This window comes from Dasypus novemcinctus, chromosome X (genome assembly GCF_030445035.2).
Source record: "Dasypus novemcinctus isolate mDasNov1 chromosome X, mDasNov1.1.hap2, whole genome shotgun sequence".
Taxonomy (NCBI): Eukaryota; Metazoa; Chordata; class Mammalia; order Cingulata; family Dasypodidae; genus Dasypus; species Dasypus novemcinctus.
The window spans coordinates 35,330,652-35,352,270 of record NC_080704.1 but is presented as its reverse complement, the minus strand read 5'-3'; the positions used below and the strand labels follow the sequence as shown (position 1 = coordinate 35,352,270).

Genomic DNA, 21,619 nt, shown 5'->3' with positions numbered 1-21,619 from the left:
ACAATTGAGATGTCAGTTGGCGTCTCTTAAAAACATGAGATCTGTGTTTCTGGTAGCCAGGGTGGCCAGCTTGCTGAGGAATCTTCTCGTTGCTTTTCTTCTGTATCCATGAATTGATACCGTTGTCCTGGGAGAAAAATGAGTATTCAGGTTGACCCACTGGCAGCCATTTGTGACCTGGCCCTTCAGTGCCCAAGGATTTATGGAAAGCACAACCTGACAGCAAGCCAGAAGGTATTCTGAAAGCCAGCAAATGCCCTAACTCTTTATCTTGCCATGCAATGCCCTTTGCATGTCTTATATCGCTACTTCAATCTCTCAGCTAGCAATTCCAGATCCTGGGATTTCTTTAACTGTCTTTATACCTTTTGAAGATGGTATATGTTTAAAACCGTACCCAAGCTGCTGGAACAGAGCAACTGTGATGACCACTTGATTCCTTCCCCTGGCCTTTGTGCAAGAGAGAGTTGCTGATAGCTGAGGACTAACAAAGGAGGAGGGGAAACCCAAGGTATTTCCGTGCTGTGGCTCTCACAACTGCAAGAGCTGTGGTATCTTTGTTTTTTGGGTTTTGAGTATTTGCCATAGAGGGAAAAGGAGGCACTGGGAAAACAAAACCAAAACACAAGTCTGAATAGCCCACTCTGAAGAGTTTTTGCTTAGAAGTTTGAAACTGGCCCTTAGGGGTAAGGCCAAGGGTCATTGCAGATACTGAAAAAAGAAGATAAGAGGCCCATATGTAAATCAGTAAAATAATGGTACCTAAAGGGATTATGTCAATCTAGTGCCTTCATACCAGCCTTTTGACCTCAGCGGCTCCCGATGTTCAGATCTGTCTGTGGTTATTGTTTTCTGAAATGATGAAAATATAATTTTAGCTGAGTTTTAACTCTGCTTCTGTTAGATCTTTATAGAAGCTTGTGTGGTTTTTAATTTTTTCCTTCTCGCCAAACAAAAGGAGAGGGACTATACCACTAGGATACAGAATGGTTTGTAGTAAAAATGAAAGATGGAAACAGAATGAGAATGTGAATCCCCGTATCTTGTCTTCAGTGCTGTCAGTTGGCATTCGCGAGCAGTTTTAGAAGAGTCAAAATGATAGATCTTGCAGCTCAGGAGCTGGAAAGAACCTTGAGATTTTTCCAACCTTGAAGCATGGGAGAATCTATAGTTTTTTGAAAGCGTTTCCCTTGGTAATTCACACTAATGTTGTAACAACTTTCGGCATCAGGAAACTTCTGTATGAGTTACAGCTGAAATCCTTCATGCTGCTTAAGCCTGTTTTCCTCTTGTTCTGTCCTCAGTGGAGGGATTGAACAGCTGGTCACAGGCCCCTATGCAAGAGCCATTCACATAATTGAAAACTGTTATTAAATCGCCCCTTCAGCTACTCTTTCTCACACATGCTCTCTCTTTATTTTTTTTTTTTCATCGCCCCTTCAGCTACTCTTTCTCACACATGCTCTCTCTTTATTTATTTTTTTCATAGCTAAATAATCCCAATTCCTTTTAAGCTGTTCTCATGGGGCTTTCAAACCCTTTAATTATCATTGTGCCTTTCTGCCAAGCCTTCTCTTCTCTATGTTCTGGGTCAGCTATAGCCACCAGAACTAGACACTGTTTTCTAGGAAGGGTTTGAACAGTACTGAGAGTAATGAGAATATTCCCTGACATTCTTCTGGCTATCCCTGGAGTTATTCATCAAAGGCATGGTGTTTGTTTTATTTTATTTTGTTGTTTTATACCTGTATTGTTGCTAAGTCATGGTCAGATTTTGTACCCGTCTTTTGGAATGAACAGAATTTTATATTATTATTACATTTTTAAAATTCAGCATGTAGTCCTATTTGGCACCATGCCTTTTAATCCATCATTAAACTAGCTATCATTTAAACATAAGTCAGAAAAAAATACAGGTTCAGGATAAGCAATAATAAACTCATATTTTAAATAGAAATAAATTAGTAACTCTTCAATTGATTGCCTCTCTATAATGTTTTGTCTCTTTGCTCAAAGGGTTATTTTTTTCTGGTGTGCAATTTTTAAAAATTGTCTTTTATTATAGAAGTTGTAGGTTTATAGAAAACTATCATACAGAAAATATAGTTCCTGTATACCCCTACACACACAATTTTTCCTATTATTAATACTTTGCTTTAGTGTGGTATCTTTGTTACAACTAATGAAACAATACTAGTATAATTATGCTATTAACTGTAGTCCATGGTTTACATTAGAGTTCACTGTTTATGTTGTACAGTCCTATGGCTTTTTAAAACTTTTTATTCTATTAACAATATATACCCTAAAAATTCCCCTTTTAACCACAATCAAATATATAGTTTGTTAATTACACTCAAATTATTGTGCTACCATCATCACCACTCATTACCAAAACTTTTTCATCACCCCCAACCTGTCCCCTTGGAAACTATATTCAAGTTTCTGATTCTATGTCTTTGGTTATTCTAATCATCTCATAATACTGAGATCATATAATATTTGTCCTTTTGAGCCTCGTCTGATTTATTTCACTCAATGTGATATCTTCAAGGTCCATTGGTGGTCATCACATGTATCAGGACTACATTCCTTTTTATGTCTGAATAATATTCCATTGTACATCTATACCACACTTTTTATTTTTTAAAAGATTTATTTATTTTTATTTCTCCCCCCCCCCCATTGTCTGCTCTCTGTGTTCATTTGCTGTGTGTTCTTCTGTGTCTGCTTCTATTCTTGTCAGCGGCACCGGGAATCTGTGTGTCTTTTTGTTGTGTCCTCTTGCTATGTCAGCTCTCCGTGTATGAGGTGCCACTCCTGAGCAGGCTGCACTTTCTTTCACACTGGGCAGTTCTCCTTACGGGGTGCACTCCTTGCGCGTAGGGCTCCCCTACGCGGGGGACACCCCTGCATGGCACGGCACTCCTTGCTCACATGAGCACTGCACGTGGGCCAGCTCCACACGGGTCAAGGAGGTTTGAACTGTGGACCTCCCATGTGGTAGACAGACATTCTATCCATTGAGCCAAATGCACTTCCCACCACAGTTTGTTTATACATCACGGGTTGATGGACACTTGGGTTGCTTCCTACTTTTGGCAATTGTGAATAATGCCACTATAAATATCAGTGTGCAAATATCTTTTCGAGTCCCTGCTTTCAATGCTTTTGGATATATACCTAGTTGTGGGATTGCCAGGTCATATGGTAAAGGGTTATTTTGGTAAGGTTGGTTTCTAGACAAGTTGAACAAAGGATTGTTACAGGCCATACTGTGGCCGAAAATTTGCGATTCTTTTAGCAAAGTCTCCCTTCGTGTCCTTGTGTACAAAATGTACAAACATATACAGTCAAGACTAGATGGTAATATCACTGGGAAGAATCATAGAGTACTGAATAATGGATCCATGTTGACCTGAGATGCAGGCTATAATGGCATAGTTCATGTTTGACCACGGCCTGTTTAATGTTTCACCAGTGACTTTTTGATGAAAACAGAACATATGTTTCATGTAAAATGTAAAAATTACACAAAGTTGGGAAGAATGGCTGATTCATTGGCTACAGAGTCAGGATTCTTAAAGATGTTGATGAGATTGTACAATGGGCCCAGACTAACAGGAAAGTCCAAATGACCAAGTACAGAGTGGAGGATTCCCTGGAAAAAGCCAAGAATTGCATTTCTTATAATGTCCAGCAAGACATTAATACTTTGTGGTGTTCATAGGCCTTATAATTTTATTTTTTAAAAAGTTCTTAGGGTCACTGAACAATTAAGTGTGGGAAATTCTGAGGTCAAAGTTCAATATATTTCTTTACTGAAGACCATCTCAATTTCAATATGTTGACGTGCATTAAGAATTTTAAGAGGTAGATATAATGTGCAATGTTTCCTTAATTAATTTGACCTTCTTGTCACAAAGCATTTTGCTGGATGATTGATCTGCGGGATGCATTGGGAAACACTGACCCAGAGGTTTTAGTTGAGTAGAAACTCTGTGTGAGTCTACAGTACAGAACAAAAGAAAGTCATCCAATTATACTATCCAAACAAATGAAGATACCATTTCCAGAAGATCACCTTTGGAGAATAGTTTTCAAAAGGACAATGGCAAACCAAGCCATGCCATATGAGGAAGAAATAAAATAAGTAGGGATGAAGAGACTTGGAGAGACATGAAAGCTCTGGTAAAATATGTTTAAAGGCTTAAAAGAAGGCTGGAGATTTCTGGGTTTCTGCTGTAATAAAACGACAATAACAGTAGTGAACACTGACATGGCCCTTGTTATATGCCAGACAGTGTCCCAAGTGCTTTTCACTTAATCACTCATTTCATTCTTAAAACAACTTTTCCGGTAGGCACTACTAATATTTCCATTTCAAAGCAGAAGAAAATGGACACAGAGAAATGAAGTCATTTTCCCAAGGTCACACAGCTGGTAAGTGGCAAAGTTGGGTTCAAATCCAGAACCCAGTGGTTTAAATCTGTAACCTCTGCTCCTATCTTCTATGCTGGCAGATTTCAGCTCAGTGTGATAAAAGCACTTTTGACAGGGGTACCTATACGTGTATGTCCAAGATTGTCTTTTCAGGATGTTTGCTCCCTCTCACGGGTGGTATTTATCTAGTGGCTGTAAGAACACACTGGCATTGAAAAGAGTTTGGACCCGAGAACTGCTGAAGGTCTTCCAGCTCTGTGGTGCCAATCCAAAAGAATGAATTGAATTCCATAGTCTCTTTCATCTTTAGATTCTAGAATTCCTTTTCATTTAGGTTTTATTTTCTGCAAAGTACCTCTGTGATGGCACTCTACACAGAGAAAAGTGCTCAACAAAAGCTTTTGATCACTAGTTTGAATTGATACCATTCTGCGGCTAGGAAATCCAAGGTTAGACAGCTCATAATGTTAAATTTAAATCAGGGGTAGCAACTAGAGTACTGCTGAAGTGGTCAGTGTTGCAAGCCAAGTAACTTGTCAGTCTAAACCCTACTGCATTTCTGTCTGAAATGTGAATGGATCCTTTATTAGCAAACCACATTCAAAGCAACATAGGTTTGCAGTTCAAATATTAATTATTTGTATGATACTGAGTATCAGGTGCTATATATTCCCTTTAAACTGGCCTTGGAACAGGTAGTGCCCCTTGGTTCTTGGCAAAAGCAAATGAAAATCATCTCTGGAGAAGATACCTTTATCCTAAGGCTCAAAGTATCTCCAGAAAACAGTTTTTTAAGGTTGAGGTAGTATATAGCAAAAAAAGAAAAAATTAAGCACACAAGAAACCAAGGTGAGGCCAGTTAGAAACAGCAAAATGCAGAAGTAAACCCACAGCAATTTCACATATTGGAGTTGCTGAACAAAGATTATTATTTTTTAACTATGTTTACTTTGTCTAAAAATTAAAAAACAAGATTGAATAATATCCATAGGGAACCATAGACTTTAAAAAATACCTTTAAAAATGGCCCAATAGAATGTCTAGGTACTAAAAAGTACAATAGCTGAAATTTAAAACTTAGTCTATGGCTTTTCAGCAGGAAGGATGCTGCTGAAGAAAGCATCTAGTAAATAGATACCCAGTCTTGTAAGTAGATATCCAGGAAACAGATCAGAAGGAATTATTATCAATGAAGCACAGAAAAATGAAAAAAAAATGAAAAAAAAAAACCCAAAATGAAGAAAGAAGAAATAGAGAAGGCCTGTTCAGAGAAATGGAAGATAGATAGATTTAGATGGTCTAACATTTATCTGAATTTTGTATGCCAAGGAAAGAACAAATGGAGAACAGGCACCATTTGTTGAGATCATGACTGAGAAGATTCCAGAGCTGATTAAAGACTCTAAATCACAGGTTCAAGAAGGCTTGTGAATCTTAAGCAGTATAAATAAAATTTTAGGTACATAAACCCGAGTCAAAGACAGGAAAAGGAACAGATTACCTTCAAAGGAGCCAACCAACTCTGCCACAGTACCAATTGAGAAAGCAAGATACAAGTGGAGTAATATTTTGTTTTGCCAAAGCAAAACAAAAGCAAACAAAGCCAAAAAACCTTTTTAACTAAAAGTCAGTACCCAATGACGATATCTATCAAGAATATGGATAAAAATATATTTTCAGACAAACAAACTTGAGAAATTTGCTACCAACAGATATTCACTAAAGAAAGTTCTAAGGGATGTTTTTCAAGCAGAAGACAAGGATGGAAGAAGCAATGAAAAGTAAAAAAGCGGTCAATATATGGGTCTATCCAAACAAACTGACAATATAAGAAGTGAAAAGACAGTTATGTATGGGTTTTTTTTAACAAAAGACAATTAAAATACATGACTCCAATACTCATTGATGAAATGATTGGTAATTATATTTAGAGCTTTCACTGTACTATCTAAGAGAAATTGTGTTTATTAAATTTAGACTTTGAAAGAGGGAGAGAGACAGAGAAGCAACAGGGCACCATGAAAACAGCACTACGCCAGGAGGTTTGAATTCTAAAACCAGCTCTGCCACCAGTTTGTTAGGCCTTTGAAAAGCTATTTCTCCAATTCTGCATCTCAGCTTTCTTGTCTGTAAATTGAGATTTGGGGACCGGGGACCAAATGAATTTTTTTTTAATTGACTTTGTAATAATATTACATCAAAAATATATATGTGAGGTCCCATTCAACCCCGCTCCCCCACCCCCCCCTCTCCCCCCCCAACAACACTCGTTCCCATCATCATGACACATCCATTGGATTTGGTAAGTACATCTTTGGGCACCTCTGCACCTCATAGTCAATGGTCCACATCATGGCCCATACTCTCCTCCATTCCATCCAGTGGGCCCTGTGAGGGTTTACAGTGTCCGGTGATTGCCTCTGAAGCACCATCCAGGGCAGCTCCATGTCCCAAAGACACCTCCACCTCTCATCTCTTCCTGCCTTTCCCCATACCCATCGTCCACCATGTCCACTTTTCTCAATCCAATATTTAAAGCCCCTTCATTATGACTCTATGAATCATTGAGAAATAGGTTCTCTATGAAAAAAATGAACCAGTAGTTCCTGAGATATTTTTTCCTCCTTTGAAATTTTGTCAGTAAACACTTACATTTTACTTATATGTATCTATTTAAAAATTAGAGCTAGATATAGTCTCGCTCTGGTGTGTGTTTTGCTTTACTTTTTCCATCTGTTCACTTGCTTTGTTTTGTTTTCTTGTCATCTAATAGCCAAAAAGAGTAATGGCAGTTTACCAAAGCCTTAGGGGTAGGTGGCTCATGTGGACCTAGGGGGACATTTACAGGAGCAAGTTGTGAAAAATGGGTCTCACTGAACAACTATTGTTCTTGCTTTTTTTTTTTTTTTAACTTATTGCCTGAACATGCTCATCTTCTCTCTTGCACTCTTTTGTCCTCTTTCTCTCTCTCCTTCCTTTCCTTGCAGGCTAATAATAAATCCGAGATTGAAGCAGCCCTCTTCCTAGACTGGATGAGACTGGAACCCCAGTCGATGGTGTGGCTGCCCGTCCTGCACAGAGTGGCTGCTGCGGAAACTGCCAAGCATCAGGCCAAGTGTAACATTTGCAAGGAGTGTCCAATCATTGGATTCAGGTATTAAAGCCAAAATAGTACATTTTTTTTCTTCTTGCGTCTTGCCTTTTTATGACTCTGTTGTTTCTCTTCTGTGCCAGTTGCTGTTAGTTTGTTCCTCTCCCAAGTGGGAGAGGAGGTGATGGGACTGAAACATCGATCACTCCTGTCACTCCTCGATGGCTGGCTTATTTTGGTGGATCTGACTCATTAGGCACATGTCCCTTTCCACCTTCACTCTTCAGCTCTTCACAGCCACATGTTTGGTTGAATGGGACTGTCAAGGACATACAGATTAACGACACCTTCCTCCCTTCTTGAACCAAGCAGGTTTACCATCTCTCTTTTTTTTCAATGGTCTTTCTGTTTATAGAAACTCTCCAAGAATCAGTTATCAAACTGAGATAACTCTATCCTAGAAAGCTCATCATGGTAGCTCAGCTCACCACTTCTCCCCTTTAAATAGGAAGAATTGTTTCAAGCATACTAGAATTTTCTTCTTTATCTGTGACTCTTTTTTTTAAGATTTATTTTTTATTTATTTCTCTCCCCTTCCTCCCCCCCCACCCCACCCTTGTCTGCTCTCTGTGTCCATTCACTGTGTGTTCTTCTGTGTCCTCTTACATTCTTATCAGTGGCACCTGGGAATCAGTGTGTCTTTTTGTTGTGTCATCTTGCTGTGTCAGCTCTCCATATGTGTGCCGCCACTCCTGGGTGGGGCACCCCTATGTGGGGGACCTCTGCGTGGCAGGGCACTCCTTGCATGCATCAGCACTGCGCATAGGTCAGCTCACCACACAGGTCAGGAGGCCCTGGGTTTGAACCCTGGACCTCCCATATAGTAGGCAGACACTCTATCAGTTGAGCCAAAAATCCACTTTCCTGCCTGTGACTCTTATTACACTCCTTGCATAGTATCCTAATGAACTTCCAAGGGAATATAAAGTTTGCAAGTAAGAAAGATTCATGAAGCAGCTAAAAAGAAGAAATGTTCCTTATAAATTTAAAAGTAAAAATAAGGGAAACATAGCAGGTTATTATTGTGATATTCTTAAAATTGTCAGGGAAAACAATTGGCTCTTACATCTTCAGTCTTGTTGACCTGTTTGGGGAAGCAGGATACTTTCTAATGAATTAATCTTAGTTAACAATAATCCTAAATCCTAATTCTGAAGCAGTGATGCATTTAAACATCTGAATCAACATCAAGGTTTCCATAGTGATGAATAAAGCACAAAACTGTAACCTAGCTATATAGTCTATACCTGTTCAGAATCCACTTAGCAGCTAAGTAAATACTCTTTCTTCGTTATGCTTAGGCTTGTTTTATGACTTTGTTTCTTAATAACTACTTTGTGCCATTCATGTGCCTTTTATTTATGGTGTTCTTTTTTTTTTTTACCATTGGTATTAATCATTCCATACTTCATGCTGTTTACAAAGAGGTTTTCAAAAAAAAACTCTTTAGAGGTTTCTAAAGCCTAAGTAGACAACAGTGAGTAGGCACTGCTTGCAAAGGACACCTTCTTTTCTTCCTTGTTTTTGGCAGGTAAGAAGGCTGGGATGGGAGACCGGGAGGGGAAGCTGCAGGGAACTGCATTACGTGGCTTACCTTTCTTTACTCAGCTCCCAGTGCTGGTGAGATTTGTATGCAGAGAAGAGAATTTACTTAATAAAAAGGAGACCAGTGTTTTAGAGGATCTAAAACAGCATTTCTACATTCAATTCTTTTGCCCTTATCAAATTAGATTTATTTTAGCAATCAGTACTTCTCTTTCTTCCTTTGCTCGCCTCAAAAGATGGTCAGGATCTAAAAATAAAATAAAAAGGTACTTCCTCCTCCCCACATTCCTATTTGTGACATAAGGAATATGTTTATTTGAACTGGCTAAGGTTCTTATCTGAGAAAGCAAAAAGCAGGGATGGTTTGAAACCAAAAATGCAGTGTTCTGGGAATGGAGGGAAATGTACAAACTGGTACTTAGCAGATTATAAATTCTGTCATCTAATCCAAATTTTGTCTTTTCTTGGGGCTTCAACTATCATTTGCAGATAATGTAGAAAGGGATTTCTGAAGAAAGATAAAGAGATTTTTTAAAAAAAGATTGCTTACATCACTATTTGAAGATGAATCATGTCAGCCAATCAGAAAATGTAATTAAAGCAGGGTTCCTTTTAATTGGAGTTTTTGTTCAATTTTCTTTTGTCTTATGAAATTGCTTTATCTCTGTACATTTTAAAATTGCTTCAGAAAATTTTAGTCCCCACAATGGATAGGGGACAGGGCAGGCAATTCATCAATATCTCTCTCTCTCTCTGTCTCTCTCTCAAGTTATTTCAAATTCTAGTATTTGGTCTTTAAAAGACTAGACGTCTGCCAGTTCCTTCCTACTTATTCTGAGAGATTTTATCTGAGAGTTGAAATAAGAGCTGAGTTTTTCCTCCCCTCCTTCCATATGTTTATAAGATCATCTTTCTGCCAAAATGTTTTGCACCAGAGAAATCTGGAGGTGGGAAGTTAATCACTTACCTTGTGGGACTAATGCACATTGCATTTTGTGTCTAGAATAAAGAGAATGTCGAAGAAGGTTTATTAAGAATCTTCTTTGGGAATTTAATTTGCAGAAATACATATGTGTTTGTTTTTGTTCTTTACCAGATACAGGAGTCTAAAGCACTTTAATTACGACATCTGCCAAAGCTGCTTTTTTTCTGGTCGAGTTGCAAAAGGCCATAAAATGCACTATCCCATGGTGGAATATTGCACCCCGGTAAGTTAGATACCCCTCTGAGGTGAGAGTTAGTTCATCTGAGATACATCTCCATTTTGTACAGTACTGTAGGTCATGTGTAAAGCTTATAATTTCTAATTTCCCCAGATGTACCCCAGCTAACGTGCTCCAAACCGTAGGCTCTAGGATCTACCCCACTATTCCTGGTGCTAAGAGCAGTGCCTGGCATGCATGGAATGTGTTAGATGCTCAACAAATATTGTTGAATGAATAAGTGGGGTTTTCTTCCATTAACACGGTTGTAGGGCAGATGTTTTCACCTTTATTTTGCAGTGCCTTAGAGCTTGTGTGGAGAGGTCTTATGGTCACTGAAAATGGTGAATTGGAGGGTGGTGAAGGGTATGTGGGGTTCCCCAAATTCATAACCCACCACTTTCAAAGATCAGTGTCCCTCACCTTTTTTCTGTTTTCTATACTCACCGCCAACACTTTTCAAATGTTTTATATACTAATACTCACCAACCGAATTCTAGGTGTTTACCTTTTCAACTACCCTGTGTGAGGCAGTAGTAATATTTTAATCTCATTTTTTACAGAAGAGGACTCTGAAGCCCTGAAGTTAAATCATTTGCCCAAGATTTTATAATTCAGAGGTGAAAACCTCTCCTAAGATGTTTTATGAGGATGTTCAGTGGCTAAAAGAACTTGGAGAAATCCCTCGTCAAATGGAAAGGGCATAGACCTTGCATTCAGACAGACCTGGGTAGAAATCTTAGGCCCTCTAACCTTAGATTCTTGCTGTCTGAGTATAGCCTGTGCATCAGCAGCATGGGAATTGCCTGGGAGCTTATGAGAAATGCAGAACCTTGGGCCCTACCCCCTGACTCTCTAAATCAAAACCTACATTTTGACGAGATGTGCAGATGGTTCATGTGCACATCCAAATTTAAGAAACACTTCTTTTCCCTTCCGTCATCAGAGCAGCCCTCCCAGTTACTTAATCGGCTTACTCACTTTGATTCCTTTCACCAGAGGTAGTCAGTGGTGGGGGCAGTATGCCATTGCTGTGACTAGAACAACTTTTAGTCTGTGAAACATGACAGCAGTGGGAAAGAAATCACTTCGGAAATACCATAAAGTATGGCAAAACTTAAGGTCAACTTTTCAACCTGAAGACTTCAATAAACTGCCACTTATTGGATAGCCTAGTAATTTGTATACTTCATTTATTCATCCTCATACCTTGTTGAGGTAGCAGTGCCCCCATCTAACAGACGATCTGAGCCCGAGGGAGGTAAATAAGTTGCCTAAGCTAGCAAAGACCAGGCCTGGTTTCAAAGCCCCTTTTGTCTGATCCCAAAGCCTTTGCTCTCAACCCTCACACTATCCAAAATTACAAAACAAGGGCCATGAGGCCAAATACTGTGGTGGTCATTGACTTTGAAACTAAAATCTCCTAAATCTGATTTCACCATGATTTCCCTTCCAGACTACATCAGGAGAAGATGTCCGTGACTTTGCCAAGGTACTAAAAAACAAATTTCGAACCAAAAGGTATTTTGCGAAGCATCCCCGAATGGGCTACCTGCCAGTGCAGACTGTCTTAGAGGGGGACAACATGGAAACGTGAGTAGTGGCAAAAGCAAAGCAGACTCTCATTTGACCAGTAGTTGAACTTCTCTCAGCTGAATATCCCCCATTCACTCCCAAATGCAAATAGTCTCTTCTCTTTCTTTTGATTCACTTTAACTGAAAGAGAAAAACAAGCTGGTGTTCAATTGCCATTTTCCTGTGTCTCCGGAAAAGTAACTTTTCCAAAAGGTAAACTCTGTGTCACACGGGCATAAAACCCCACATCATGGCTACTAATACAGCTTTTAAGAAATATGGGACTGGTTCTACAGCTAAGGGATTCCAGTATTTCATTTTGATTTTTCTCCCCTCACAAATCAATAGACGTGGGTCTTTTTGTATGTGACTGTGTGGTCGCATCTAGTCACTTTTTTCTACTTGAAAGAAAGTAGAATCCAGGAAATGAAGTCACAGTAAGTAGTAATGAATCTCATGACCAAACTGATAATGTCTTCCTCTCCTTTAAGCCTGCCCCTTGTTTTTCCCTAACTCTAATGGCAATCACACGACTGTTTGTTTTTCTTTGTATTCACTTTCCGCCTTGATTTGGTGTTGCTCTCCGTGGTCCATACTTAATTGGTTGGATTTTTATTTATTTTGGCCTTTCAGTAATTATTTTGCAGCTGGGTTTTCCTGTGTCTCTCTTCACCACCTCATTTTTTGTTTTGCAGTCCTGTTACTCTGATCAACTTCTGGCCGGTAGATTCTGCGTGAGTACTTTTGCTGAAGGGTGCTGCTACCACCAACACATTCTCTCGCTTGGTTTTTCTGTTTTTGTTCTCTTTACTTGTTTTTGCGGTGTTTTATTTTAAAGACATAATAAGTTCCCTCCCTTCATTTCAGTTTTTTTTTTTCTCTCTTCCCTTGGTAAGCCTTGAGGGTGCCACCTACCACAGATCGGGCCAATTAGAGTGGGCTTTTCAGCTCCTCCACCTGGTGAAATTCTACCCAGCTGAAATCCTGGCCTGAATTCAAACCAAAATCAAAGAACTTACTGGGTTTTTAATTGTGTTCCTGAAAGATGTGTTTATATATTTCCTCAAATCTAAGCAAAGAAGAGCTTCCTGATTACATAACATTCTTTAGCCATATTTCTTGAGATTCAATGCATTTTAAGACCTTCGAAAGGATGATGGTTAATTCTCTAGAGCTGGTTATAAGTGGACTATTTTAAATCAGCAGAATTTGTTTTATAGTATGATATTGAGTTGGGTTGAAGAATTTTAATGAGGTGTGTGGACTTTTTATTAGATTATGCTATGCTCTTTGATTAATCTTTATATACATGGGCTTCTTAATTTTGGACTAAACTTACTTTGCTCTCCTCTCCAAACTAAATATTCAAACTCATAAATAACTGTACATTTCTCCTTGGAGGAAAGTGTGCCATAGTCTTTGTTATTACTATTGGTGTGTGCTAATAATACTAATATTAGATAGCAACATATAGTTGATTTATCTCAGAGCTTATAATGTTAGAAAGCTCTTTTTGGGACCTGTGATTTCTCTATCAGCAAATAAATCGTGCATGTTTTAAAATTTTATTATGTGGGGGTTTTATAAGAAAATTTGGGGTATTTCAAAGTACACTGTATTAAACTGTTTATTTAAAGCCAGATGGCTCTATTAAATATAAGAGAGAAAAATCCAATTTGGATGATGGGCTTATGTAAGAATTCATGCTTATTTTTATTTGGTCTTTTTTATTGTTCTACCATTTAATTTAATTTAAACTGGATCCCCCTTTTTAAAAACAGTCCTGTAGTGATAAATGGAAACTATTAATTGAGGTTTATTTTACATCCTCAGTGCCCTAAAGAAAGTGGAAAATCTTCCCCTTTTTTTTTAAAACTGTGTCATCGTGTCCCTTAATTTTTAGATATGGTAGCTATAAGCAGTGGACTATCCAATTTATTTAATTATCATACTTAACTTGGGGAGTTATTTAGATTCAGTTATGTTCCTTGCCTGTTGGTAATTGTTTTCCCTAGCTCAGGTAGTTCATTTGTTTGTAGAACGTAGAGCCTTTCATAAACAAGAACTTAAAAAATTGATACAGGCCTCCTGGTGCTTACCACAGGTTGTGTTCTTGCACTGACGATATAGAAAAAGGAAGCAGAGTGAGCTGACCCCATACACATCTCAGCCCAGGCCTGGTGCCTGGTCTGAATTGTGAATAGGGGAACATGGGGGAGGGGGCGGGGAAATGAATACACTGAAATCCTCAGCTTGGTTGGATCCTAATAAGCAAATGGATTTTAATCTGTATTGGAATATCTTCTAGGCAGTTAAGAAATCCAAAAGAAAGTATGCTAAAGAATAAATTTTTAAAATGCATGTACAGAGGTAGCGCAAAAATAATAAGCAAAGAATAGCTGACAGTTTCTTGGACAGAAAGAAGAGAATATAATGTTTATATTATACATAAGTTAATGAAAAGCATCACAACAACCAGTTTAAAGTAATTAACTTATTTTAAGTGGAGAATATTTGTCTTAAAGTTTGAGGCACTTTAAGAGTAATAACACCCTTTGTTAAGATACCTATAACAAATGATACAATAGCGTCACCGTTTTGCCTTTTTAGGAAAGGTTGCCTGAGTTATTCAGAAATAGTAGAAGGCTCAGATTTTGAGGAAGAAACAAGCCCAGCAGACTCCATGTTTATTCCAGGAGTTTGGTTAAAGTAGTCACTCATAGAATTATACATAATGTATAAAATGTTTTATAAAGCTCTCCTATTTAGGCAAAAGGGCCAGGTTCAAAGGTGCTATTTTGCAAGAAATCTCTCCCATTTTAACAAATCCGATGATGACAGTGTTTAATCCAGTTAAAGTGGATCATAGAATTGGAAACTTTTCTGAGATACAGCTCTTCTGTCTTTCCTTAGACGAAACCTGTATTTGCCTGTAACTGTCATAATTATTTTAAACTGAATCTAACATAAGCCTTTTATATTGTTTATCCATAGGTTGGGACAGTCAAACTATTCTGTTTTGAAATCTAAGTGAATGAAAACTTCTAAATGGAGTTCTCACAAAAGAGACAATGGTTGGGGGTGTGGGGTGGCATTGGCCATGAACAACAATAGGAAGTACTCCTTCTGGGCATATGGTTTTGTATTTAAGAAGTGGGAAGGGGGAAGAGTATTATTACCTTCCCTTGGAAAAATGTTTTAGAAGGCCTTACCTTTAGTTTTGTTTCTCGACTAAGTGGTTTTCGACTTTTACTAATTCTTGGTTTTTAAATGATTCTTTTCTGACCAGTAACCACCTTCTGGCTCATTTTCTGGATTAACAAGTGCCTCTATTAGTGTATATTCTTTTAGATTTCTGGTTTGTTATGAGTTCTTATGCTTATGCATGCTGTGATAGGTGGTATGTGCATTCATAAGAAAAATAAAATGGAATTATCCTCAAGGCTAAGAATTAAAGCTGTGTATATGGTTTTCTGTATAAAATTTTATTGAAGTGTTTTAGATTCACATGCCTACTTTTCTTGGTGTAGTCGTGCTCCAAGGTCTCAGGTTTTCATTATTCCATACACTACCAAGGTAGCAACTATTGTAAGGAAAACATTTCTAATATATTTTCCTTGACAGTTGGTACTTAGCTTATAAAAAACATATCTCTTCCAAAAGAAAGAGCTTATAAACCAAATAATCCCAGTTCTGAATTATCTTGACCTGCAGAAAATTTCAAAACAAACTTTATTACTATTTTTTTGACAGTAGGCTATCTTGGGGTTCTAGGAAATTAGAAGTTTAGCTTCCTCAAACTCTAGTGAAGATTCCCATGGAAACCTTTGGATCTGCCTGTTATATTTGGGAGTCATCCTTTTCTTTCCTCATGACAATTTAAAAATCTTTGTAATTCATTCAAAATTTGAGTATGGTGGTACTTGACCTCAAAGACGTTGGTTTCATAAATATGATCCTTTATCCCTCGGGAAAGAAACGTATCCACCCACCTAGTTATTTGCTGTAGAATATTGTAATCATCTTATGGTAGTGTATCTTAATGAAGAAATATGAAGTTCTAGTGTGTTTCCTAGGCAAGCCTGGCTACAGGTATCAACATACTTTTTGTGCTTTTTTTTAAAATGTAAGAAAAAATAAACATATTTTCCTTAATGTTCTGACCAAGTCCTTGACTGCTGCTTGGACATTGGGCTAAACCAGAGCCCTCACTGAATAGATTACTGTTGACTTTTGGATTCTTGCCTTTACCTAAGGGCTTTCTGTGTCAGGAGAGAAATGGAAGAGACCTTTTGTCCGATTCCAATTAAAATAAAAAGCACAAGCCCAAACTGGTTTTCAGAACAGATGGACTTGTTTTCTAAGGTTTATCCAAATGACACTATAAAAACTTCAATAGATCAGATTTAAAGGCTAAGAAAATGTTAACACTCCTAAAATTCTAGCCTTGGGAGCTAAAAACAAAAACAAAAACAACCACAAAAAGCAACAATCCAGTAGGTTTTTATTCCCCAAGAGTACACAGACTATCCATGCTAATTTGTCTCTCATTTCCCCCTCTATATGTTGGTACCCAGTATCCCTAATAAGAAATATTTTGCATATTGTTGACACCTATTGAATTCGGCAATACTTTTCTAAAGCGTCACAATATAATCTCTAAGATCGTATTTGTTTGATTCTATAAGTAGTTATATGGTCCTGCTGCTAAATTGGTGGATTTATTCCTTCTTTACAAAATTGCCCAGCCAAGCCATCTTGATACACAGACACTTAAAAAGTCAGGGACTGGAGTGACCTCTCTGAAACTAAAATTTTTGACTGTTAATGTAGTAGGCAAATGCCCAGTTTCCATTCAGTGAGAAAGCTGCTAATAAATGGCACTAGTGTAAACTATTTAAAATTGTAAACCACATTGTGGTAACATGATTTCAGAACTGTAGGCTAGGAGAAATTATAAAGTAGGAGGACAAAATGCTTTGTAGAAATTGTCTCCCCCAACCTTTTTCTATTATCAAAACTTTTCCAGAGAAGTTTTTGGTCTTTCTTAATGGCTTTTGAGGAAAAAAAAATGTCAGAAATCATCCCTCAAACGTGGATTTAAAATACGTGACGATAGATAAGATGGAGGAACAACTAAATGTGTACATTAGCCACAGAATCAGAATAGAAGCATTCTAGGCCATGTATATAACATAACTGTGTGGTGGGTTTTTTTCTTCTCCATTAATGGATGGTATCTATGACTAATCACATTTTCTGCCTTATAGGCCTGCCTCGTCCCCTCAGCTTTCACACGATGATACTCATTCACGCATTGAACATTATGCTAGCAGGTATGAGACTAGTTGAATGCCAGGCAAATATTGATTGAAATAACTAACCAAGGAAAGCTAACCTATAATAATTTTAAACATTTATTTTCTTTCTTCTCCAATCTTGTCTGATTTCTACTAATCAACTTGCCCCCTAACGTGCATGCCATTCCACTGCATGTTGTTTTTGGACACCAGTGAAAACATTCGTCCAGAACAACCTTCCCCAACCCTGGCCTTTAAATTTTTCTGGTAGCCTTGTTATGTTTTCTATACTGATCACATTTAATAAATTGGCTTAGAAATCTCCTAAGTTTAGAAAACTGCTGGACCAGACATTAACACATGAAGAAATGGTGGTGATATTATGTGGAGAATATGAAAGCCTTGGCTTTCCATTTGTGCGTTGACTGTACATGTGCTGTGACGAAGAGAATGATTACTTTTCCTAATCCTTGGAACTTTCTGTCCCAGCTTCTTTGTGCTTGCGATAATTTTTATCCCTAAGAAATGAAATTACTAATTGTATAATATCTTAAATACATTTGTAAGAGTTTGATTAACTTTTTTTCTTGGTAAAAATACTATATTATCTGAGGTGAAGGAGGTTTTTAAAGGTAAAAATTGGTGGCAGAATGTTTAGAGAGCTCTAGTGTGAATCCATCCTTTATCAATATTCTAACTGCTGAATATGTTTATCAACCGTGGAAAGCCTTAGCCTAGCTACATAAGTCTGTCGTCTGTGGAAAGCATGAATTGTCTTCAAGACAAGGGGGTAGTGTAAGGCAAGGAGTGTGTTTGTGGCTAGGGAAGCTTTTCTTGTGAAGACAAAGGCCTGTTCTCAGTGAAAGGAAGATCAATCTGTGGAAAAATAAAACAAAGCCAAACTACAACTTCTTTTAGAATTTATAGCATAAATGTAAAGCTGCACATTGCCTCAAATGGTTAGGCCAACACACACATCCTTCAGTTTGAAGGATTCCTTTCTCCTCTTGACATGATTTATCCTTTAGTTTTCAGGAATGTTCGATTAGGTCTTGAATAGATTCTAAGAAGTCACATAAGTTTTAATGAGCTTTTACGTTTTTTATCAGGCTAGCAGAAATGGAAAACAGCAATGGATCTTATCTAAATGATAGCATCTCTCCTAATGAGAGCATGTAAGTATCCCATCTCTTTTTACAAAATGTTCCTGAAGATGAAATTGCTTTGAGGGATTTAGAGGTAGGGTAGCATAGGATATAGGAATGAACAACAGATCCATTTGATCTTTCAAGGAGCCATTCATTTACTTTTTTTTCTTTTGCTCAACAACCTGGCACAGAATGAGCTCATCCAAATTCCAGCATTATTGGCATTCTGGAGTAGCAAAAATAGTTTGCCTTGTTCTTTTTAAAACTTATATGATCCCATATTACCAACAGAGTGCAGAGTCCCCAATACGTAAATTACATTAAATGCTTCATCTTTGACAAAACCTGCTAGATATTTTAAAAGATTGAATCTTAATTTTTCAAGTGATGACTAGGTAGTATTTTCTCTACTCATGGGTAGTGGAAATGTAACCTTGGTATAGTTGTATTGCAATTGCCAGATAGTAGGTGAGTGGTCATTTTCCTTCAGAGAGCCAAAGTAGTAGATTTCTGTGACTTGGCATCTTCGTGAAGTAAATCAAGGGAGGCAATCTTGTGAAGGGTTTCAGAGGAGGGAGTCGAGATTCAGGTCGCAGTTTGTTAGTGGGATGAAAAGCCAGTCCTGTTGAATTTTAAGGAAGAAGATAGAGTGGTGCTAAAAGTGGCAGAGAGCACAGCTATGGCAGGGAAATTGAGGCTTCATTATGGAGTGGGCAGCGTTCACAGTGAGGAGCATGGAGGAATTTTGCCATAACCAAGAAACACTGGCCTGATCCTGAGGTGGAAGGAGCAGATTAAGGAGCTAATATGCAGGAAAAAGTAAGGACTTGCCAACTGAGTAGAGAATTGAGAGAGAAGAAATCCAGCCAAAGTACAGTGATGATTTTAGTTTGATAAGTGCTGTCTCACCACTTTGCCATGGAGAATCTAGACAAAGGGGGAAATGGTCAATTTATCATGTATAATTGGTATGGCAACCCAAAGTCACAGTCAGATGAGAAAAGGACCTTCTTTTGGACTGGCTTGAAGAGAGATAGTAGCAAAGTAGCATTTATGTATAAGTAGTTGTTCAGGACAGTAGAATAACCATCTCATCTGATACCTAAAAATCATCAAGATAATAATGAAGAATGAAATCTACACTCAGTCAATCTATGACTTAGTTACTTAAAACACAGCAAACAGCCTTTTCCCAAACATAACTGTAGTGCGTCCTCCTTTGTAGCTATGGGAAAAAGTATTAGTGGTATTAATAAAATATTTTGACGGGAAGGCATGTAGCTGAAGAATCAACCAAATGGAAGTGACTTAAATGGTTTGCTTCATTGAGTCACTGGTTGTGATATTAGAAGCCCTACCACGTTCAAATTAAGTCAGGTTGTGTTGACCTAACAATGGCTGCCACTCATTTCCTGCCTAAGAGAAGTTTAATTACAACTGTATATTATAATTAAACATGAGAAGATCTAGCAAGAAAATTTCAGAATTTGGAAAGAGCAATAATAAATTAGGTGGCAAAGCTGCTTTTGTTTTCTATTTGAAAGAAGTTTAGCTTTAGCTCATTCTGAGGACATAAAATCCATTTCAACTCATTATTGGATGATAAAGTCATGATTTTTAGTGGCAGGTAGAGGAGTGGGGAAGGGATTTGGTGGATTGGTTCATAACACTTAAATGATTGTTTTTAAAACCCAGTAATTAGTTTTAGTTGACTCTTCATTTTTTCAACCAGTTACCTAGCTCGGCAGACGAAAATAATTTACATCAGGAGGATTTTTCCCCCTAAATATGCAAAATTCTTTCTTTAATGTAGAAGACATGGAGATGAGGAAATTAAGTGGGTATAGGGACAGGAATCTTAAAATATCACCTTAATGCTACCTGACCACAAAGAGCTTCAGCTTCTCATTAAGAACAAAATGATGGGGAGCGGGTATAGCTCAGTGGCTGAGTGCCTGCTTCCCATACATGAGGTCCCAGGTTTTCAATCCCTGGTACGTCCTTTTTTTTTAAAAAAAAAAGAAGTTCTTATATAGCTTGGAGGTAAGCAGGTCTTTCAGAAGCTTGGAGCAGTGCCTCTTTTTTTTTGAGGTACTGGGGTCAGGGATTAAACCTTGAACCTTATATGTTAGAAGCCAGCACTCAACCACTGAGTTACATCAGTGCCCCTGGTTTGGGTTTTTTGTTTGTTTCTTGTTTTGTTTTTGTTTTTAGAAGGTACCAGGGATCAAACCCGGGACTTTGTATGTGGGAAGCAGGCGCTCAACCACTTGACCTACTTCCATAGAGCAGTGCATTTAGAAAATAATTTCTCCCATGTTCCAGAGTGTTCTATGTTTCCAGAAAAGAGTGCAGCTGCTTTCCAAAGTATAAGCCTTTGACTTTTTTTCCCCTCCAGGATTAGTCCTTATGAACTATTGTAAGGAATGATTTCTTTGGTCTTCTTTTAATCTGTCTCTTTAATTTTTTCCCCAAATATTTGTTTTTCTATCCAAACAGTAATTGCATGAAACAATCATTTGTCTACAGTTTAATTATTGTTACCGTCCTGCCTCTGTGACTTTTAAAAGTTAAAACTGGCTTAGTGAGGCAACACTTTCGGTTCCATTTCCTTCCACTTAAGAAAATATTTACTCTATGATTTTAAGGGCTGCAGTTTTTTCTGAGTCAATATCAGCAGTAGCGTGGGTTAGTGAATAGAGTACCTTGACATGCTTGGTAGCAAAAGCATAATACAGCCATTATGATGTCTTTTACTACTTATTAACTATTGGTTAAACTGTCGACATAGAGTCCCAGTATTTCTGTAATTCTGCCTTTTCATTTACCAGTGTAAATAGGCCAATCAAATTCAATTGAATTGTCAACAGGAGGATGGTAGACCCAACTGGAACAGTATCCAAATGTCTTTAGAAGCAGGGGGAAAGGTCTAATTAATTGTTAAGAGCAAATAAATGTTTAGATTTTTAAGTACACACCCGAGTCCCTGACCCCCAAAGCAAAATAAGGGGGGAAAAAACCAAAACCTTTGATTTTATTTTCCAGAGATGATGAACATTTGTTAATCCAGCATTACTGCCAAAGTTTGAACCAGGACTCCCCCCTGAGCCAGCCTCGTAGTCCTGCCCAGATCTTGATTTCCTTAGAGAGTGAGGAAAGAGGGGAGCTAGAGAGAATCCTAGCAGATCTTGAGGAAGAAAACAGGTGAGTTTTCTTTCTAGCTTTGTCATTGGTATGCAGACTGCATACACTTGC

General features: G+C 37.9%; 1 protein-coding gene and 1 non-coding gene across 4 annotated transcripts in view; both read left to right on the top strand.

Annotated features, from left to right (window-relative positions):
* Positions 1-21,619, top strand: part of DMD (dystrophin) — a 2,676,723-nt gene that overhangs the window by 2,603,061 nt on the left and 52,043 nt on the right. For all 3 annotated transcript variants that reach the window (XM_058291720.2, XM_023592525.3, XM_058291721.2), the window contains 7 exons: positions 7,431-7,597; positions 10,236-10,347; positions 11,798-11,934; positions 12,612-12,650; positions 17,187-17,252; positions 18,326-18,391; positions 21,410-21,568. In XM_058291720.2, coding sequence (XP_058147703.1) covers positions 7,431-7,597; positions 10,236-10,347; positions 11,798-11,934; positions 12,612-12,650; positions 17,187-17,252; positions 18,326-18,391; positions 21,410-21,568 — 746 coding nt within the window. The remainder of the gene's footprint in view (positions 1-7,430; positions 7,598-10,235; positions 10,348-11,797; positions 11,935-12,611; positions 12,651-17,186; positions 17,253-18,325; positions 18,392-21,409; positions 21,569-21,619) is intronic.
* On the top strand, positions 13,999-14,130 carry LOC111767308 (small nucleolar RNA SNORA51). Its single transcript, XR_002799161.1, has one exon. It is a non-coding gene; the product is annotated as a small nucleolar RNA SNORA51 (small nucleolar RNA).